The 20,740-nt window shown below is 29.3% G+C and overlaps 2 protein-coding genes across 3 annotated transcripts; one reads left to right on the plus strand and one right to left on the minus strand.

Annotated features, from left to right (window-relative positions):
• The first annotated feature begins 546 nt into the window (after positions 1-546).
• On the plus strand, positions 547-3,235 carry LOC118040974 (F-box protein At3g62230). The gene is made up of 3 exons (XM_035048066.2): positions 547-1,464; positions 2,551-2,724; positions 2,840-3,235. The coding sequence occupies exons 1-3, from the start codon at positions 547-549 to the stop codon at positions 3,137-3,139; spliced, it is 1,392 nt and encodes a 463-aa protein (XP_034903957.1). The 3' UTR covers positions 3,140-3,235.
• A 2,126-nt stretch (positions 3,236-5,361) lies between these two features.
• Positions 5,362-8,261, minus strand: LOC118040951 (septum-promoting GTP-binding protein 1). 2 transcript variants are annotated; one of them, XM_035048030.2, is made up of 6 exons: positions 7,793-8,257; positions 7,550-7,670; positions 7,329-7,425; positions 7,198-7,237; positions 6,593-6,676; positions 5,362-5,853 (listed from the first exon to the last, which is right to left on the minus strand). In XM_035048030.2, exons 1-6 carry the CDS (start codon positions 8,123-8,125, stop codon positions 5,689-5,691), a joined length of 840 nt encoding a protein of 279 aa, XP_034903921.1. In that variant the 5' UTR covers positions 8,126-8,257; the 3' UTR covers positions 5,362-5,688. The 2 variants fall into 2 exon arrangements, with proteins under 2 accessions (XP_034903921.1, XP_073265833.1); XM_073409732.1 differs by lacking the exon at positions 5,362-5,853 and adding an exon at positions 5,869-6,499 and having other exon boundaries at positions 7,793-8,261.
• Between the last annotated feature and the right edge of the window lie 12,479 nt (positions 8,262-20,740).

Consider the following 20,740-nt stretch of genomic DNA (forward strand, 5'->3'; position numbering starts at 1 on the left):
GTAATAAAAAATATTTACAGCAAGGTGATGATAAATTTAGTAAATAACCATGTGTAACTCATAAATGTTCTTTGGTGTTTTTCTACACTAGTTTTAACTTACTAACTCGTGCCGATGAGATGCCGATGAGACTTTCTTTTCTTTCTTTTCTTATTTGGTAATATATTGAATTTTTTGTTTAGTGTTACCAAGTATGAATCAAAATTGAATCACTAAAAAATAAAGGTCCAATATATAGTTTTTTGTTCTTTGAGAATCAGATCCGTGATATTTACTAGTTCTTTTTCTTTCTTGATGCAACAAAGGAGCTCGTTCTTGGTTGAATGTTCTTCTCATTTTCCCAGTCCTATATTTTGCAATCCCATCTTCCTTGCTTAATTTTCCAGTCAAGGGCTGTTTTCACTGCCTGTGTTTCAATTTTCTAAACAGACAGACACAACCTTTCACAGGAAACAAACGGTCACCGTGCTAAATAACTGCATTTCTTCGCTATAAAAAACCTCTGCAACTGTCTCTTCAGATTCTCAGACAAACCCCTTCATAATCATGGACAGAAACACAGACATGTTCTCAAACCTGCCAAGTTCTCTACTCATAATCATTGCAAGTTTCCTGTCATTCAAAGAAGCTGCTAGAACATGCATCTTGTCCAAACAATGGCTTAACATTTGGCGCGAAGTGGAGAACGTTGATTTCGACGAAAACAACTTTGTTAAACTTGATGAATCTGAGGAGAATCAAAAAGTTCAAAGAGAAGATTTCATCAACTTTGCACGGCAGTTTATTGCAGACCATTCACAACAGGTTATCAAAACACTTGGATTCAGGTGTTCAAAGCCAGAGAATTTTCTTGTCGATATGCAAAACATTGTCATGTTTGCGACCTCGCATCACGCGACAGGATTAAGACTAGATTTCTCTGATCCTACATGGAGAGAAGACGCAATTATGAATCATGAAGCAGTATCTGAATTGCCTTCATATGTTTATGAACATGGCCAGGCTCTTGAATCCTTGAAGTTGTTTTCGTGCAGGTTTGATGCATCTAAGTTCACTAACTTTAGTGCAATAAAGAGCCTTTCTCTGGGATGGATTGACCTAAATATTGGATCTATTTTGGTTATATTGGATAGTTGTCCATTGCTAGAGACTTTGCGTCTGAAAAAGTGTTGGAACTTGGAATATTTTGAGATATCCAAGCCAGGTTTGAGGCTACAAAACTTGGTCCTTGACAAATGTGATTTGAGGCATGAATGGTTAGCAATTGAAGGACCAAGTTTTCAATTCTTCAAGTACTCAGGAAAAGTGGGTCAATTTCTCTTGGAGAACCAACGTGACATGGTAGAGGCTGAACTTGATTTTGGGATGCAGACTCAATTTGAAGAAGTTGGTGCCTTCCTTTATGATCTCTTACAAGAGCTTTTTGCTGCCCGAATTCTGACTGTTTGCAGTGTCTTCTTACAGGTATAGATCCTTACATTTTTTTTTTTTTTTTGCATTATGTCTTAATTAAAACCATTTTCCCAGTGAATTTTATGCTGCCTCTCACATTTAGACAGATTTTGTCAGTTTTATGTAAGAATTCCCATTTCTTGCAAATATTTTGTCTTAAAATTGACTTACTTTTTTGTAGTCTTGATTTCATATGATTAATTTGCGAAATAAAAAAAACAGATAGAACTTGTATATCTGATTTAATCTTATGCTATATACGATCTGCTGCTTCATTTACATGTTGTGATCAAATTTTAAAGTTATTAGGGATGTGTAATGCAGTCGCCAAGTATCATAAGAGGTGACAAAATACGCTGTTGCTTAAACTCGTTGGTTGATGTTTTCACTCTTAAGAATTTAGGATTGTTTGGAATCGTTTCTTTTTTTTTTTTTTTTTTAATTTCCATTTCTAAAAACTAAATATAAAAAAAAATGATTCCAAATGACCCCTTAGTTTTTTGTAGTGTTTTGTCAATATCATATTTCAAACCCCCATCTCTCTCTCTCTTTTTTTTAAAAAAATTTCTCGTAGTATATATTACAATTTTGGAAAAAAAATCAGAAGTTTTCAAAGGCACCGATCCCATTTATCATAAATTTTTAGTTTCATACATGGATCATCTTCTCTTTCAATTTCTCTCTTTATGTTTTGTACAAAAAAAGGGGGCAAAACTTATATTTATGATTTAATTCTGAAAACCCTCAATTTAATCCTTAACAGTACATCACTTCAATATCATTTGAGTTACAAAACTTTTGATTTTATACAATGTCATCCATATATTATTAGTGAGGAAGTTAAAAGATTTCGTTCATAAATGTAAATTAAATGTTTTTATCCAGGGCATTAAAACAACTCCTAATTTTCCCTAGAAGACAATATCTTCAACCTTAAATCATAATAGATTCTGACCTAATTGACTAGTTTGTATAAAAGGAGAAGTGGGAAAATCTTGTTTTCACAGTAATTTCTTTTTTTGAGTAAATTAAAGCTTAATACTGTCGCCTATTTGGGACTAACATACATCATTTTCTTTTTCTGATGGTCACTCACAGATTGTTCCTAGCGGAGACGAACCATTGGGTTTGCAAGCTCCACTTGATGTCCGCAAGCTGATCTTGAAAACAGCACTGCACAGCAATGAATATTGTGGTATCAAGTTCATGCTAAGGAGCTGTCCTCGTTTAGAGACGCTTACCATAGACATTGGCCCTGCAAAAATTTTCCCGGTAAGTACTCTTGCAGAACTCCGGCCACCATTTTCTGCCGCGCTGCAATTTTTTTTTTTCTGAGTAGCTTGAACTTGAAGGATTAACGTTGTTCTTTAAACTATGCTTGTTTCAGGATTATGAACCTCCCTATCCATTTGACCCTGAGGAAATCTGGTCAAGGAACTTTCAAGTTGAATTTTGCGTCATTGAGACTCTTAGGGTGGTGAATGTGAAGGGATTTAAGGGCACGAGGAATGAACTGTATTTGCTGAGATACTTGCTCCACTTCGGCCGTGCAATGGAGGAGCTTAATCTTTATGCCTCCAATGAAGGTGGCGATAATGGCGAGAATAGGGAGTTCTACATGGGAAGAGCACAGATAGTCTTGGGATTCTACAAGGCATCTCGGAATGTAAGCATATCAGTCTTATAAACCAGTGATCTTCCCGACGATTTTATTTTGGTATCAGCTTTGAAATAATACCAGCAACTTGGTGATGATTCACTGAACTTTGTGCTGACGATGATGGAAGCTTGTGTTTTCATCTCTGCTTTTATATATTATGGATTCTTATGAATAATTATGCATTGATGGTTTCGTTTGTATTACTCAAGAAGGTTCTTGAGTATGGATTTTTCTAGTAAAACAAATAAATTTTCAAAATAATTATTGTTAATCGATCTCGATTATGTTAGAAAACCTTGTTGATACGTCTAAACTTCTTTTTATGCCTCGTTTTATCCATCTAGTTCATAATTAAATAATAATAATAATGCCATATATAGGTCTCTTGAACCCTATTTTTTGTTTTTTTGTTTTTTTAATGTTAACAAACGAAAGGCTTTGTTGATCATAAATGGAGGAGGAGGGGCGGGGGCTTCTTCCTTTCCATGGAGGTCTTTTTAGTTGCGATGGTGGGTTTTTTGCTGTTTGTTTAGGTATTGTGGTAACAATTATTTTTTAAATAATTTTTTGTATTAAAATATATGTAAATAATATTTAAAAAAAAAAATTATTTTTAACATTAACACATTAAAATAATTCAAAACATATAAACTATATTAAATTTTAATATAAAAAATTTAAATTTTTTTATGAACACAATTTCAATAGTATTTCCAGATGCTTCTTTAAAAGGAAGGAATATGAATATGGGCGTGTGGTGGACTCAGCAGATTATGATCAACAAACTGGTCCCGAGGGGGAGAAAACAAGTAGACTTATAATTAAATTTCATGTGGAAGGAAAAAACAATAAGAAAACTGATCATGTGAATTCTGTCCTGAGATTTTAAATATTTTTATGCAAGAATTGAGAAACCAATTTCCTGTGCATGAACATGGTTACCTGACTAGTTTAGAAAATGGCAGTAGGCAGGCAGGGAGAGAGACAGAATATTGCAACGATTTGCTTCCAGGATTTGTTTAACAATTATGTTACATAAACATGAGGTATTTTCGGTATTGCATTTCAAAAATATTTTTCAAAAAATTTAAAATATTTTTATTTTTTTATTTTTAATATGTTTTAAAATAAAAAATATTTTAAAAAGTAATCATTATCATACTTTATAACATATTTTTATAGTGATAGTCACAAAATATTAACTATTTATTGGAATAGCATATATATATATATGAATTCATTTTGATTTAAATTGAGAATTTAATAAATTAACTCAAATATTTTCAAGTTATATTTTTAGAAAAAAAATTTAATTGATTTTTTTATTTTTTTAATATTAAGTTAGATGGAAAATAGGCTTCTTAATTTTATTTTTTATGGGACTATCCAATCTCTTGACTTGGGTAACTGGTTTGACATATTGATTCCGGGTTCATCCAATTTATATTTTTAGGTCATTTTAAATATTTTTTTAATTGAGTTTTGTATTTTTTTATTTGTTTTCTATGAGTTAATTCAAGTTTATTTAATATATTACCATCTTAATATTTTTTAAAAAATATCATCTAATATATTACCATAATGATATTTAAAACAAAATTAATATATATCATATTTTGAGTTAATATTTTTTTTTTAGAAAACATATTAGTAATGTTTAAATAATTTTTATATTAAAAAGTTCGATTAACATATAATACAAATTAGGACAATTATCTAATTATGACTAAGATATTATTACTAAACTAGTACATTTTAAAACCCAATCAACTCGAGACTTAGCTCAGACAAGATTTAATAAAAAATAAAAAAATTAATTTGATATGATCTTGTAAAATTTTTAGATTGACCCATAATTTATAATTTAGTTAACCTAATAAAATCCATTTAACTCTTTTTTTTTTTCCTCTAGTGTTTAACTACCCAAACCGTGGCCCAAATATTATGCGAAGTTGATCCAGGTCGTGCTTAATAAACGTGCAGTAAGTCTTTATACATCATCTCATTACAACGAATATAAAGCTATTCTTAAGATAATATTTTCCCCAGAAACCAAGAATTTTTGTAGGGCTTTGGGGTAGGTATGGGGGAGGGGCTGACCATTGATGATTATAGTTTAAATTGGAAATGGAATAAATGTGGATTCTCCTATCTTTTTTATTGTCCATACCTAGATATGTGCTTTATTCCCTCTGTTGAAAAAAATATGAATTCAGAATTGAAAAATGGCACGCAGCAGCATGACAGTGTGTTTAAAATTCCTGAGGAAACCAGCTTGGATTATTTTAGTTTAAGCAGCACTGATTCCTTCTCTAACATGGAGCAGGAGGAATATATGAGAAAAATAAAAAAAACATTATTTTTACACTATGGTACCATACACTAGGTAACAGCAGCTATCTCCAATCTAGTGTGGAGTTGGAAGAAAAAAATAAAGAACAAGGAGAACCATAGAATATAAAAAAAAGGGTCTGCAGAATCCATCTGTTGAGGTGCTTGAATTTTTATCTCTTGTTTACATCTTTTTTTCCCTCTTTCGGCTATGTACAGGAGGATCAGTGCCAAAGCGACCACGTTTAGAAGTCAATTATGGGTTCTCCAACTGTCAAGTTTCTCTCTACTGTCCATGGCAGGTTAAAGAGCTTAGCCATGATAAATTTGAAGATCTTGTTCACATTTATGTTATGTTTAGAACTTGAAAAGAAAAGGGTTGCCTTCATTGCCTTTGCATATGCCCTTGCCTGTAATACAATATCACAGCAGAGAATTCAATTTAACCACAGTTCTTTCCAATCTTAATTAACATTCATCAATCAATGGGGAAACATGTGGCCCCTTGTGCTTCTTTTTCAACACGGAAATACAAAGAAACGTCAGTTTCTTCAATTTCTCCAGAATTTCTTTTTTCCAAAACTTGACTAATTAGGACTCAAAAGGTCTTCTTCTTATCTTATCGTGTATTTGACATTGTTTTATAAAATGTTATTTTTTTTAGAAATATATCAAAATAATATTTTTAAACACTAACACATCAAATCAATCGAAAAACACACAAAAATAATTTGAAGCTAAGAACAATTTAAAATTTTGTAAAAGCATGGTCCAGCCACAACGCATTAATTAGTCATCCCCACACCATTCTTCAAATTCACAGTCTAATCAATGGGACGTCTCGTTCATGAAAATTAAGTCCTACGTGAGGGGAGAAGTGAATCTGCATGAACAAGCTTAAGCTGCAGACATGATACTTGAATTTAAAGTTTTTGGCAGCATAATCATGAAAATTAAGCACTGCTTCTTGGAGTAGAGACTTTTCTAAAAAATAACCTTCAAGCTTCAAAAGTAAAAGAAATACCCCAGAAATTGAATTTTATGGTGCACGGAAACCTGTGAAATTCTATTTTTTTTCAGGTGTGATCCACACGAGCTCCATGAATTTGACCAAACCAATCAAATAGTCGAGGATTACAAGTAAATTACCTGAGTCACTATTGTCCACTGCAAATTTGGTGGGAGCTGGACAAAATCATCAAATTTGGTCCCTATTAGTATAGGAATTGCTGTCTGCAAACACAGCACAGAAAACTTTGAGATACAAAAAGCATTCACATTAAAACAGTTAGGTCTCTTATTAACACCAGGGCTCCACTCTAAAAAAAAGTCTCACTGTACGATCTAGTGATGCAGACCCCATTAGACAAAAGCAAAAAAGCATACACAAACTGTTAAGAAGATCATGAACAATGAAACATTGCATTGAAATCATCATTAATTTTGTGGCTCCACTCTTTAATTGGTTTTGGTAAAATCATAGATTGTTTCACACCATCCCTTGAACTAACAGTAGCTTTATGGTTCAGTGATTCAATTGACATCAATGTTCCTTTTCTGGGCTCGTGCACAAACCTAATCATCACCAGCATACACGATGATTAACTAATCAAGGTTGATCAAGATCACATTACTGAAGGATTAGTCATCCCTTCAATGTTAATTATTGGTTTATGATGAGGCATTTGATGGCCATCATTTCAGAAAGGTTACAGAATCAATTGCTGGTAAAGAAAGGAACTTTAAATCGGTACCTGATTCCATTTTCTCGCCTGATTGTACCACTCAACCACGCTGCAAGGCCATGAAAAATCAAATCATATGCTTAGAAAAGTCTAGCAATGCCTAGAGTTTTTGCATTAAAGAAAAGGGATTAGTTCCTTACTTGTTAAGAGTACACCGGCTAGTAAGATCAAACATGAACAATATTGCTACTGCATCTTTACATGCAATTGGAACATGATCAAGTGAACTGCTATCACCTACATCCAAATAAACAAAAAAAAAGAAAAGAAAGAAGAGAAGCTAATTAAAAAAAATTCCATTCTTAGCCTTAAATTATATATATATATATAAAAAAAACTCAGTTAAACAGTTATAAAATACCTGCTACATCCCATATACTAAATGAAATTCTTGCACCTTGAACAAATAATGTTTTGTCCATCAAACTCAATCCTGTCATCTCCAAGCATTTCTTCTCCTGCTCATCTCCCACATACTTTATCTTCATTCAAAAAAGAAAAGAAAAGGGAATAATAAAAGAAATCAATCCCAGCGCCAGTCATGCTAACCCATGATTCAATATAAAAAAAGAAAAACGACAAAGAAAAGGTCATATATGCTTACCACAAAGCTTGTTTTACCAATTTGGCAATCACCCAACAAACTAATCTTCAAAGAGACTAAATCCGAATCCTTGCTAAATCCACGACAACTTGCAGCCTCCAATGACGTCTCTACACCGGTTTCGATGGCCTCCGGTGGTGGAGAGCACGATCTGTAAGTTAGCCTCCGGTACCTTGCAGGCTTGCCTATAGAGCAAGCAAGAATCCTGTCCCAGATGAAATGAAAAAACTGCTTAACCACAGTTACACGTTCAAGAATGCTCCACTTGATGCTATTCCCATGAGCAATCTTTACACAAAGTTGTGTCATCTTTTCATGAACGATCTTGGACATGAAAATACAACTTTACTTCAGGTTTTTTCATAGTACTTATTTCTGTTAATGTTGTACAGTATGTTTTCTTTTTTTTTTTGGTATGTCTGGTTCTTTCTTTTTTTATCTAACTAACCTCAGCTAAAAGAAGAAGGTGTCGTCTCTGTATCATACATAGGATAGACAGTTGACCGGTATTTGGTGTATGCCCAAACAGTCCTAGATGCCGCCTTCTTGGGTTTTACGCATGGGCATTTGGGTCAACATTGAGGTCTTGACTCCTCGAGCGTGAAGGGTGTTTTGGTCATTTGGCGAAAAGGGTATTTTGGAGATAAAACAAAGTTCAAAGGGATAGAATTTCGTCTGCGTAGACCTATCACGGGCATCTTGTGATAGACAAGAAATCTAGATTTAAGAACGTGATGCTTGTAATTATACATTAGAGGTTTTACGGGGTATAATGGCGGTAGAGGGAAATGGTCACAGCATACACAATGGTAGGAAAAAGTAAAATATATATTTTTTTACTCTTGAAAATTAAAATAGAAAGGTGGAAATTATATATAATTCTAAATTGTTCTTTGTAGGGTTTTTTTTTTAACTTCCAAAACGGGGTCTTGAATTGTGAGACCAGGACTCTTTATTTTTAAGTAAATGCTACGTGAATAGAATCTAAACTTTTTTTTTTTTAAAATGCATATTTCTAAAAATGTCTAATTTCAATGTTTTAAATGGGCCATTTTTCATGGCTCCTAATAATATTTAAGAGTGTGGTTATGATTATTTTTTAAAATACTTTTTATCGAAAATACATCAAAATAATATATTTTTTATTTTTAAAAAAAATTATTTTTGATATTAGCATATTAAAATGATTTGAAAACATAAAAAAATATTAATTTAAAGTAAAGAAAAAAATTAAAAAAATTTCAAGTTTGTTCAAAAATATTTTTAAAACGCAAAAACAAACAAAATTAGTCTGGTAGTAGTGCTTTTTTTTTTTTTTTTTAATTAGGCTGACAAAAATATATATTTAAATAATTATAGCTTCAAGATTGGTGTTTATTTCTTGGACACAGAATTTAAAAGCCAATTAATGATGAACTAATAAACAAAATTAAACAAACAATTAGATTCACTATCTCAGCACTATTTATAACGATGTATAGATTCAACCATCATTACAAATCTGGTTTTCTGAGACATAGACTGTACTTGAGCATACAATAGGGCAAAAAATACTCAAGCCATGATCCATGTCTAATAAATAAAAAGTCGACAGAGCTCAAGAAAGCTGAGACATGGCATGATCGATGGCACGAACCCTAGCAAAATGTTTCCCTTTCATTGGTGGATCTACATCACGGGGGTTCAGGCCTTTAGGAATAAAGCAAAAGTTTCTTGTGCCATAAGGCTCGATGCTCCACAGAAAAAAAGAAAAAGAAAAAACCTTTTTCTCCTTCACCAAAGCAAAAGTTGCTTACAGCATCATGCACAATGATTCGCAAAAACCCCTTTCTCCATCACCAAAACCATGAGGATATGGTTAGAAAACGAAAAAAAAACTTGTAATTTTGTTGGGTAGGTGGTAGTGGCCCTGAATCTTCCTCTTTAATCAACATTGCATTATAAAAAAGCTTTCTCTTTGGCGAGATGTGTACTCCATGGATCGTCAAGAAAATTTGATTAATTTCCAAAGGCACCCTCACAAGAATTGCTGTATATATATTTCACTTTTTTTTCACCTAGTTGATATGAACAACATAATGATAACCCACAGAAAACATTCATATCTCCCTGCTTGTCGTGAAGTTAATTATCCCTAGTTTTTTTATTAAGCTTTTTTTTTTTTAAAAGCACAAATATCATCACTTTCATGAGAATAAGCTCTTATTGAGTCATGTTCACCCAATCCAAAGTTCCTTGCAAAGGTGGAATGGAATATGTAACAAGACCTAATTAACAAAAACTACCAAATAACATTTACAATAAAGTGTTCATATATTGTTTTTAGAAAAAAATTGAAGTTTTAACTTCACGAATGTTAAACCTTTTTAAAAAAAAAAGTATTTTTATCATTCCCAGGTTAATTTTTCTTTGAAAAAAAACAAGCTAGGGGTTTAAAATAGGAACCCCACATATGGTATCATTAATGAAAAAATTGTTTAAAAAAAAAACTTGTTGTGAGAATTGTGTGGAAATAGTTTAATTATATTATTTAAGTATTTAGAAATAAAAATATGAGGAATTGAAAAAGAGGGGTCACCCCATTAAGAATTGGCTTCAACTAAAAAGAGAAGGAAATAACAAATAAATTATTTATAGAGTCAAGCTAAAGGATGAATTCAAATGAATGAGGAATATATCAATTGTGAGAGGCTAATATTAGAAAGATATACACATTACTTCAGCTAAAAAAGAAATGAAGTTTTATTTTCATAGAAAAGGAAAGGGAAAGGAACAAATTAATTAATAGAAGAAGAAAGAATTTCTTGGAAGGAAAGATTTAATGAAACTAAATAAATTTAATTTGATGATACATGGAGAAGTTGCTGGAGGGTCGCAAATATGGAAATGTAATATGCCAGACAAAAGCACATCGAATAGAGTTATTTGAATTTTCAATATGTTAATAATTATAGTTACTCAAATGTTTAATTATATTATTTAGTCTTGATCATGATGGGAGAAATTTAAATGATTTAATATGTGAAAGGAGTATCCAAAAAAAAAACTACTAGAATACTTGGTATTCAAAAGAGAAATATCAAATGATTGGCTTTTAAATTAAAAATATTTAATAAGTATCCATATGAGGATACTTAGATTTCATTGTATTAAAAAAATACCATATTTGTAGACACTTGGTTGAGGTTTTCAAACAAAGAGATGGAGTAATAAGAAAAAATTAGGGATGATTAAGGCAATGTGATAGAATTGCTAGATTTAAATGGATTATAATCAGAAAATTTGGCTAGATTACCTCGATTGAATATTCTAAGAGTACTAGGCAACTTGTGCACCTGGCCGACTCTTTTTATTAGGCTTTTTTCCTTTGGCATACCAAATTTTTTTTTTATGGTTAATTTTATTTTTAAAATATCTTAGTTTTACAAGAAAATGAAAAAAGAAAATATGAGTTTTGTTTCTATAAATAATATGGGTTTGTTAGTTTAGTGTTTTTTCTTCTTTGTTTTTTGTTATTACATTATATCTTTTTAATTTTCCTTTTTTTCAATTTTTTTTTAAATAGTATTTTTAACATATGTAACTAAATTCTCACATTATTATTTTTATTTTGATGATAATTTTTTATTAGTTTGAATTTTTTAATTTAATATTTTTTAATTTTTATTTTTATATATATAGTTTAAACAAGTGTCATAGGATGTTTACGTAATTAGTTCAATAGAATTCACACATAAGGTTTTGTACAAGGAAAAATTATACATATAAAAATAAGATTTGAACGGCAAACATGATATTAACCCATTTTTATTGGTTAAATGCATTGATGATTGGCTGATTGGCACTATGTATATAGTTTTTTTTTTACTCTAATGAGAAAAAAAAATCATTTGAAATGCTTATCGTATTGAAGTGAGAGAAATAAGTATTTTTTTTTTTGTAATGTATTTGATGCTTTTTTTTTTACATAACTATATTTAATTGATTTATTTTTTTATTGGTCCATTTTGTTGGTTTTGATTTAAAAAAAATTATATATAGAAATAATATTTGTGGAAAAAAAAATATATTAATATTTATTTAGCACTTTAAAATATATAAAATAAGTATAAAAAAATTAAAATAATATATATTTTTTTAATTTTAGCTTTTCATTTAGCACACCTCTTCTAATTGCTATTAAGGAGACGCATTTAAAGTGCTGTCTCATTCAAAATTCAAAATTAAACAATAGATGTATTTTTCTCATTTAAGATAAAGTGGATTCTTTCTTGATGTTGTGAAGAAAATATTTACGTGAATACAATAGCCTGGATATAAATAATATGTTTAAAACATAAATAAAAAGATTTATTTAATTAGTCTTGATGAAAATATATATATATATATATATATATATATATATATATATATATATATTCTCTCCATAAGATATGAATATACGCATGACAAACCATGCTAATTGTTTTTTTTTTTTTTTTAATTTGCATGGGCGGTTAGGATGTATTAATTAACTTTCCCTTTAACTCATATTAATAAGTTTTTTGGGTTTATATATATATTTTGTGGTGGTGCACTTGTTGTTGAGGATACCTCGTGGAGGTCCACGGTGGACACCAAGACAAAAACCACTGAACTACCTTACATGTACTGTGTTGTTTGCTACGTAGGCCCATAGGTGGTGGTGTTTACGATATAAAAATTAAACACCAAACTTCAATTATTAAAGAATGTAGTTTGTTCTTATCAAGCTACATGATGTGCAATAATGTCAATTCTCTTAGAGTCCAATGCACGGATACTTGAATTTTTTAAACAAATTTCTTAACCAAATCAAACTAAAATAGGGAACTGTAATAACAATTAGCAATCTAAAGTATTTTTTATTTAAAAATTTATAAAAATAATTTTTTATTTTTTAAAAATTTTTTTAACATCATTATATTAAAACGATATAAAACATAAAAAAATTAATTTTAAATAAGAAAATTTTTAATTTTTAAAAAATATAATTTCAATCATGTTTTCAAACAACACTCTAAGTATCATCGAATATAGTTTCTTAATTCCTTTTCGAATGAATATATTTCAGGTTTTTTTTGTCAAATTTAGCCACTATTTGGAAAAACACGGTGCAAACCATGTTCCATAAAAAATCAATTTAAAAAAAAATTAATTTTTTATATGTTTTGGATTGTTTTGATGTGTTGATTTTTAAAAATAATTTTTTAAAAAATAAAAAATATTATTTTAATATATTTCAACATAAAAAATTTTTAAAAAACAACACAACTATAATTTTAAAAGTATTTAACCCCGTAGGTGTTGCCACACCGAATTCAATCATGGCGGGCACAAGAGATGCGATAGAGTGATGGATCTCAGAAGGTTACTAAGAAGAGTTTGCTTCATGTCAAAATCAATTTGTTGAAATTAGTGTGCCTTTTCTTGGCTTTTCTCTTGGACAATTCTTGTGTTCATCTATCAACCTCCTAACCTTGAAGAAATCCCATCACCATGCTGAATATTCGTGATACAACTGGATATATAGCTTTTCATTCTTTCTGTTTAAGCGTTTTATCTTATTTTTTTATTATTTGATTTCTCAATAAAATCTTTAATTCACATGCACACTCCAAGCTTCATCAAGACCCTATATATATATATATATATATATATATATATATATATATTTTAAATCGAGAAAAAAATTAAAAAACCAATTAAATTAAGAAAATAGAAAAAAAAACCGAACTGTGAAATAAACCAATTAAACCGATTAAAATTTAAAAAAACCGAACCAGTTTGTTTTGGTTTTATAAGCCTGAAATTGAAAAAATCAAACCAAACCCAAACAAAAAAAAACCGAACCAAACTAAAAAAACTGAGCCAAACTAGAAAAAACCGAGCCAAAACTGAAAAAAATAAACCAAACAGGTTTCAACTGATTTTTATACAAAAAAACCAAACCGGGGCAAAACTGATCGATTTATAAAAAAATTAATTTGATTATTTTTTTTTATAAAAATCAAATTAAACCGAAAGTAATTTTTTTTTTTTTTTTTTTTTCATTGATTTTTTAATGCGCAAAGCTTCATCAAAACTCTATATTTTCTTGTTTTTTTATTGATCTTGTATATTTCATTTTCTTAGTCGAATACAGAGTCCGTAAAATTAAATGCACTCAATTGATAACTCTTTTAAAAGTACAAACATTCAAATAGATAAAAGAAATGTGTACATTTAAATACAAAAAAAATCAAATGTGTATAGACACTTAATTAGAAATAAAGTGAAATGTTTATGCAATATAACAGCCATGCCAGCATGATGGCATGATGACATTTAAATTTAACATGATGACTTGTCAATTTAACAGCCATGTCAACGTGTAATTAATAGAATCTAATAAAATAGTTGCATAGAAAAAATTTGAAAATTCACACATTCAAATAGTGAAAATAAAAGTTAGAATACTTGAATAGAAAAAATAAAAAAAATTTAAATATGAAATTTGTAATGATCTCTTCAAAATACTTGTACTCTTTCATTTTTTTTTTTTTGAGTAATTATACTTATACTTGTGAAATCTGATCAATTAAGTGCCTATATTATTTTTATAACCAGGTTACCCTATTTGTTTTTGTGTTTTAAAAATATTTTGAAAAAAAAAATTAAATTTTTTTTATTCAAATAAATATTTTTTTTGGTGTTTTCAAACCATTTTAATATGCTATATCAAAAATAATTTTTTAAAAATAAAATAATATATTATTTTGATACATTTCGAGTGAAAAAATATTTTAAAAAAACAACCGCAATCACACTTTGGACAGGAATATCTCTTTTTTTCCTTCAAAAATTCTCAAAATATCTTAAGAAATAAAATAAAAAAATCAAAATCACTCAACCATTAAAGTCTTGAGAAATATTGTTTTTGAATAAGTAAAATCCTATTCTTGTACAGGTTAAGGGCATTTTTAGAATAAAAAATTAATTATATTAAATTTTAGAATAAAGTAATATTAATCCGAATCCATTTAACGAAAAGTTAACCACCACTTTAACATTTCAATAACAAAACTAATAAAACTACTTGATTTATCAAATTTTATAAATATAAGTATTTAAAGAGAGAATTCAGTATAAATACTCAAATAAAAACAAATGAGAGAATGCAATTATTCAAATGTCATTATCCCTAAAAAAATAAAAATAAAATATTAACTTGAATCCACTTAACGTAAAATTACAACCACATTAATATTTTGATAAATATAAATATTTAAATAAAATAATATTACAATCACTCAAATAAAAATAAATGAAAGAATGCAATTGCTGCAAATGTCATTATCCATATTGATCAAATCCTTTGGCTGTATGGCACCGCCCCTTTTGTCCACAAAGAAAGAATCCCCATCGCTAGAGGACATTGTATTACCCTCTTTAAAAGGTTACTCTTTTCATACCTGTGTCCCTTATCCACGGTGAACACGGTTTGCACTGTGTTTTTAAATTTTTTTTTTTTTTTTATCAAAAATTATTTTTTTTTATTTTAAACTTTTTTTTATATGCAAATCTTAAAAATAATTTTTTTAAAAAATATATATTATATTAAATTTTTTTTAAGTAAAAAACACTTTGCACCGCAACTGATACCACAATCCAAAACAAATAGTAAGTTGTGTAGAATTTTTTTTTTTTTAAAAAAAGTGAGGTAGAAATTGTTAGAGAATTATATAAATTATATATTGGGGTCTCATTTAATAATTTAAGTTATTGAGTTGAATTAGTTTTTTGACATGGTATCAGGATTTTGTTGATTAAGTGATCATGATTTTAAATCTCAACATTCTTATTCTATTTAATAAAAAAAATAAGCACAAAATAATATGTGTGTGTGCAAGTTTAAAGTCTAAAAAAATTATATAAATCATATCTTGAAAACTCACCTGATAGTTCAAGCAATTACATTAAATTGATTTTTTTTTTTTTGACAAAAATCAAGTTTCAAATTATTTTGAAAATATAATATGGGGTAAAAAAAACAAAGAATTATTGCTTAGATGAGCATGTGATAAAAATTACTTGTCAAATTATTTTTTTATTTTAAAATATAATAAAATAATATATTTTTTATTTTTTAAAATTTATTTTTAACATAACCTCATTAATATAATCTAAATTCACTATAAAAATAATTTAAAATAAGAAATTCAACCGCAAACAGACATTGACTAAGGCAAATCTTTTTCCAAGTAGCTTTCTAGATTTGTTGGAGCATGAAAGTGACCGTACAGGCAGTATCCATTTGGCTTAGGAACAATCTCCATCAACTGTTGAGGGGGTCCAGCTAGCTAGCTAGTGCATGCTTAAGAAATATATTAATTAATTAATGAAGTTAAGAGGTAAAAAGGAAAAAGTATTAATTTATTTATGTTAAAATCGTAAAACTAAATCTAATTAGCAATCATGCTGATTAAGAGGCTCTAGCCGACAAGCATTAATCTCTTAATATGCCATGGAGGGTTAGGAGAAAAGTCATTAGAAATGACTAACATGATTTTACAAGCCAACCACTCTCTATTTGTATAGATTCATCATGCTCTTAGGCTCTTTTAATCGTATTGTTAATTGGGTTCCAAAATCAATTTTATTTTTTTAAAAAAAATAAAATAAGGATTTTTCTTTGGTAATATAGATAATCTTCACTTATACAATAATCAAATATCTATTTTTTTTTATTTGACAATGAAGAATATATTTATATTAATTTGCAAATCAATTGAGATTAAACGCATTTTCAAATAATTTTAAAAACACTTTCTTATATTAATTAAGAGAATAAATTTATCTGAATACTAGTATTAAGATTCTAACTTCATTGGAGCAAACATTCTTAACCATTAAAATTAACAAAACACTAGTTATTGAGATAATATTTTCTTTTTTTATTTTATTTCAACTTTCAGCAACACAATCTTTTTATATTGATTAATATATTTAAGAAAATAAATTTATTTGAATACTAGTACAAGATTCTAACTTCGCAGGAGCAACATTCTCGACCATCAAAATCTATCCCTTGCGGTTACAATAAGACGAATTGCATGAGAAATCTTAATTTAATTACAATATATGAATTGAATGCTTGACAATACCTATTAGTATCACCCCCAACTGTTTGATATGCTTCTTGAAAGAAATTAACAATATTATAGCAAAATAAAATACATGTAACACTACTAGAGTTTTTAGATTTAACAATGAAATTTTCTGTCAATATTTATATTTTTGGTATTTATAAAACCACATATGAATTTATTAATAATATTTTTATTGGTGAATATGATATATCACCGACATAAAAACAATATGTAATTTCATCAGTGAGTATAGAGCTACATTAACATTTGCAATACTAAGATGTGTTGTCCAAGCTTGAACTTGTTGATCTAAAATCACCTCAGGCTTTGAAATTTGAATGCTTGGAACTAAATGTAAGCATCCAATGGTTGAAACATTGCGAGCTATATGCAAGTTTTTAGCTGTAGTGTTAGATGGATTATACACCCAATTTCTATTGGGTCCACCAAATGATCCTACCTCCAACAACAAATCCGAATCGAGATCCGAATGGGTTGAAGGATCTTTTTCGTATCTCTCCTTCAACCTGGTGTTATATGTATCTTAAAAACAAGTCAACAAATTTTTTTAAAAAATAACTTAAAAAAAAAAGGGTTGAAAACCAACATACCACAAAGTGCTGAGCTTAACTATCTATGAGCTGTTATACCTTTTTTTATGGTCATCAATCCACACGTGAGCTTTCACAAAAAGCTTCGTCGAGCTTGACTCACATCCAAAAACCTTAGCCTACAAGAGAAAACTATTGTTAGTTAAAAATATTTATAAAAAAAATTAAAAAATTGATCTAATAAAAAAAAAGAATCATACCAATCGCTTCGCATGCGAAATTAACAAAACATAACCGTCGATGTGCATGGTAACAGAACTATGAACACATCGATTAAGGTTCTCTGCGTCGGACTTTAATTGTCACACGAAACACTCGGATATCACATGCTGAATATATCCCATCCATATAGCATCTAAGACGTACAGTGGTCTAAAATCCTTCCAAACTTTCACGTCCTTCTAGCCTGAAAGCTCTCTTCTTTCATATGTTTTAATAGATGATTTTATCGTCAATATTATAATTCTGGCAGCCTCAATATTTGTAAACATGAAATTGCATTCTTTAATTATATTTTTTTCAAAAATTATTAACATGTCGTTGTTAAAGGAAAACAAACTTACATTTAAAATTAATCTTCCACTGAGCCTGGTACTTCTAGGTAAATGGATCTCGTTATAAAGGAACCTTCCTGCAATGGTTGATGTCTTTCTGGAAAATACCGACGGACATCAACTATCGACGATCCCGTATGTAATGGATAACATGAATAATGCAATTGAGAAGTGAATAGTTCTAAAACTCTATCATAATCGGCTTCACTCAACCCATATTCAGACCTAATGGTGAACACATGTGCAACAACCGATAATTTATTATGATTTGTTCAACCGTCTCATTATGGTTCATCATAATCTTTTAAAAGATAAAAAAAAAAACTTGGTCGCAACTGTATTAGATTCTTCATCTATGATTGAAAATTTATCGGTATAACCCTGATTCAGTCTCATCACATCTATAACCATATTCCTATAAGAATTATGATTTTCATATACAACTCCATGCACATTACTAGAATTAAAAGTTGACTCAACTATCATTTCAATCATGGTCTCGTGAGGAACATACAAACCACACATATATTTATCCATGAATCCTTTTGTAGAAGATGTATCGTTACAATATTTGGATTAAGAAACTTTTTATTCTTGCATCTCTTATATAGACATCTAATATCGCTTTCACTAATATTTATTGAATTAGATAGTGTATAATTAATAAAACCCAAAACGCTATTATAATAATTCATCTTACGCAACCCTTTGGGTGAATCTTGATATATCTATGAACGATTATCCATTACTTATATCAAACCTATATAGAATATTGATAACAACATGTTTTAATTAATTACATAAACTAAACAAATTTACAAACATTGGTTTAACTCAAACTTATTTAATCAATTTTAATAGTACTTTTAATTTATTATCAATTATCTATATAAATTCAAATTTCTATACATTTACCAAAAAATTTAACTTAACAATAAAATTGACAATTTATAAAATGGACCCATTAAATAAGCCATTATTTATTTCATCACAAAACACCTAAGTCACAAATTCAAAATAAATTTCATCAATTTACAAACAAATAATATTTTATAAAATCTCAAACAAACACTAATATATACATATCATACATTAACATAGCAAATTTATATAGGCAAGGGCTATAAAATAAGTAAACACCCAAACAAAATACATATACTACAAAAATATGCAATAAAAATTCACATTTTAAAGTTGAAATCAAATAAAAAATGGTAGTTTTTCTTACCGAAAATAAAAAAAATCCTCAATAAAATCTAAATAAGAACAAGGATGCTAACAAATTGAGTATTAAGGTGATCGAATTTGTAGCGAGATGTTGATTTGTGATAAATTAGAAAAGTTGTTGTTTGTTGTAGAGAAAAATGGAGGAAGAAGAAGAAATGAGTGAGGGGGAGAGGATAGTCGCTCACCAAGCTATAAATTAAATATTATGAACGGGTTTACTTATGAGTTAATGTCATTGGTAATTTTGTCTATAAAAATAATATGTTATTATAGTTTTTGGCTTTTTTTTATTCATTATAATTGTCATGGTATATATCAAGAGAATAATTTTGTTAGAGGTTATCGATAGATACAGCGAGAGAATAGTCTGTCGATAAAGTTTAGCCTGTCGATAAAATTTACTGCAATCTATAAATATAAAAATTTTACCAGTATTTTTGTTTATATTTATTAATTTTCTAATAGGTAACTAACAACTTTGTTAAGAAAAACAAAAAACAAGTGATCAATGAATATCAAGCAATGAACCAAGGTCGGGCTTGACTAATAGCAAGGCAACAAAAATGCGCGTTGGAGGCAGGCATTGCGCATTATGAGAATCTTTAGCCCTTGGTGAAATCATGGAACATAAGACTAGTAGCAAGTGCTGTAGCTCCCTCACATCCAATGTGAGGGAGGTTATTGCTGTGACCCAAATGTATCTCTCATTAATTTGTGGAGCACTTACTCTGCATTGGTGGTTTGTATTGGATTATACTAATTTTTAATACAAGAATAATATCTTTCAGCTTTTCCTTATGGGTTATATTTTTAATATTTCTTATGTTTCATTTGTCACAGTTTGAAAATGCGAGTCTCTGGAACACCTGATTTTATGGAGCGACTTCTAGGAGCTGCACGCTTCCTGTCACAGGTAAAGAACTATGGTTTTTCTTGTTTTACTGTGATTTCACTTATTTTCCTGCACATATTTTGGAGTTGATATTTTCTTCATCTCTTCATAGCAAAGGCATTTTGATATATCTCAACGTACACAAACTGAGAGTAAACGTTTTAATTAGAGCTGCGTCGTATCCGTAAGTTTATGTAGTTCTGGGATGGTGGAGCCAATGTTGAGCCATGGTCTATTCAATTTGGAGTTTCAAGCACACAGTAATTAGAAAATTAGCCCATCTTCCTAGATGTGTTCCTGAATCCAATAATGCAAATGGCTAGCTTTGTACAGTAGTCGTACGTCATATGCTTCTTTCGCATAAAAAACCATGCATTCAAGCCACAAGATTAAAATACGAGGTAAGAATATGCAGAGCAAGTTCTTGTTTCTGTTTCTTTTCATTTCTCTAGCCCCACACTTCCCGACCTCTTCGTACACTCCTTTATAATGTCAAAAAATTATCTCAACTCAAA

This window comes from Populus alba, chromosome 1 (genome assembly GCF_005239225.2).
Source record: "Populus alba chromosome 1, ASM523922v2, whole genome shotgun sequence".
NCBI classification, from domain to species: domain Eukaryota; kingdom Viridiplantae; phylum Streptophyta; class Magnoliopsida; order Malpighiales; family Salicaceae; genus Populus; species Populus alba.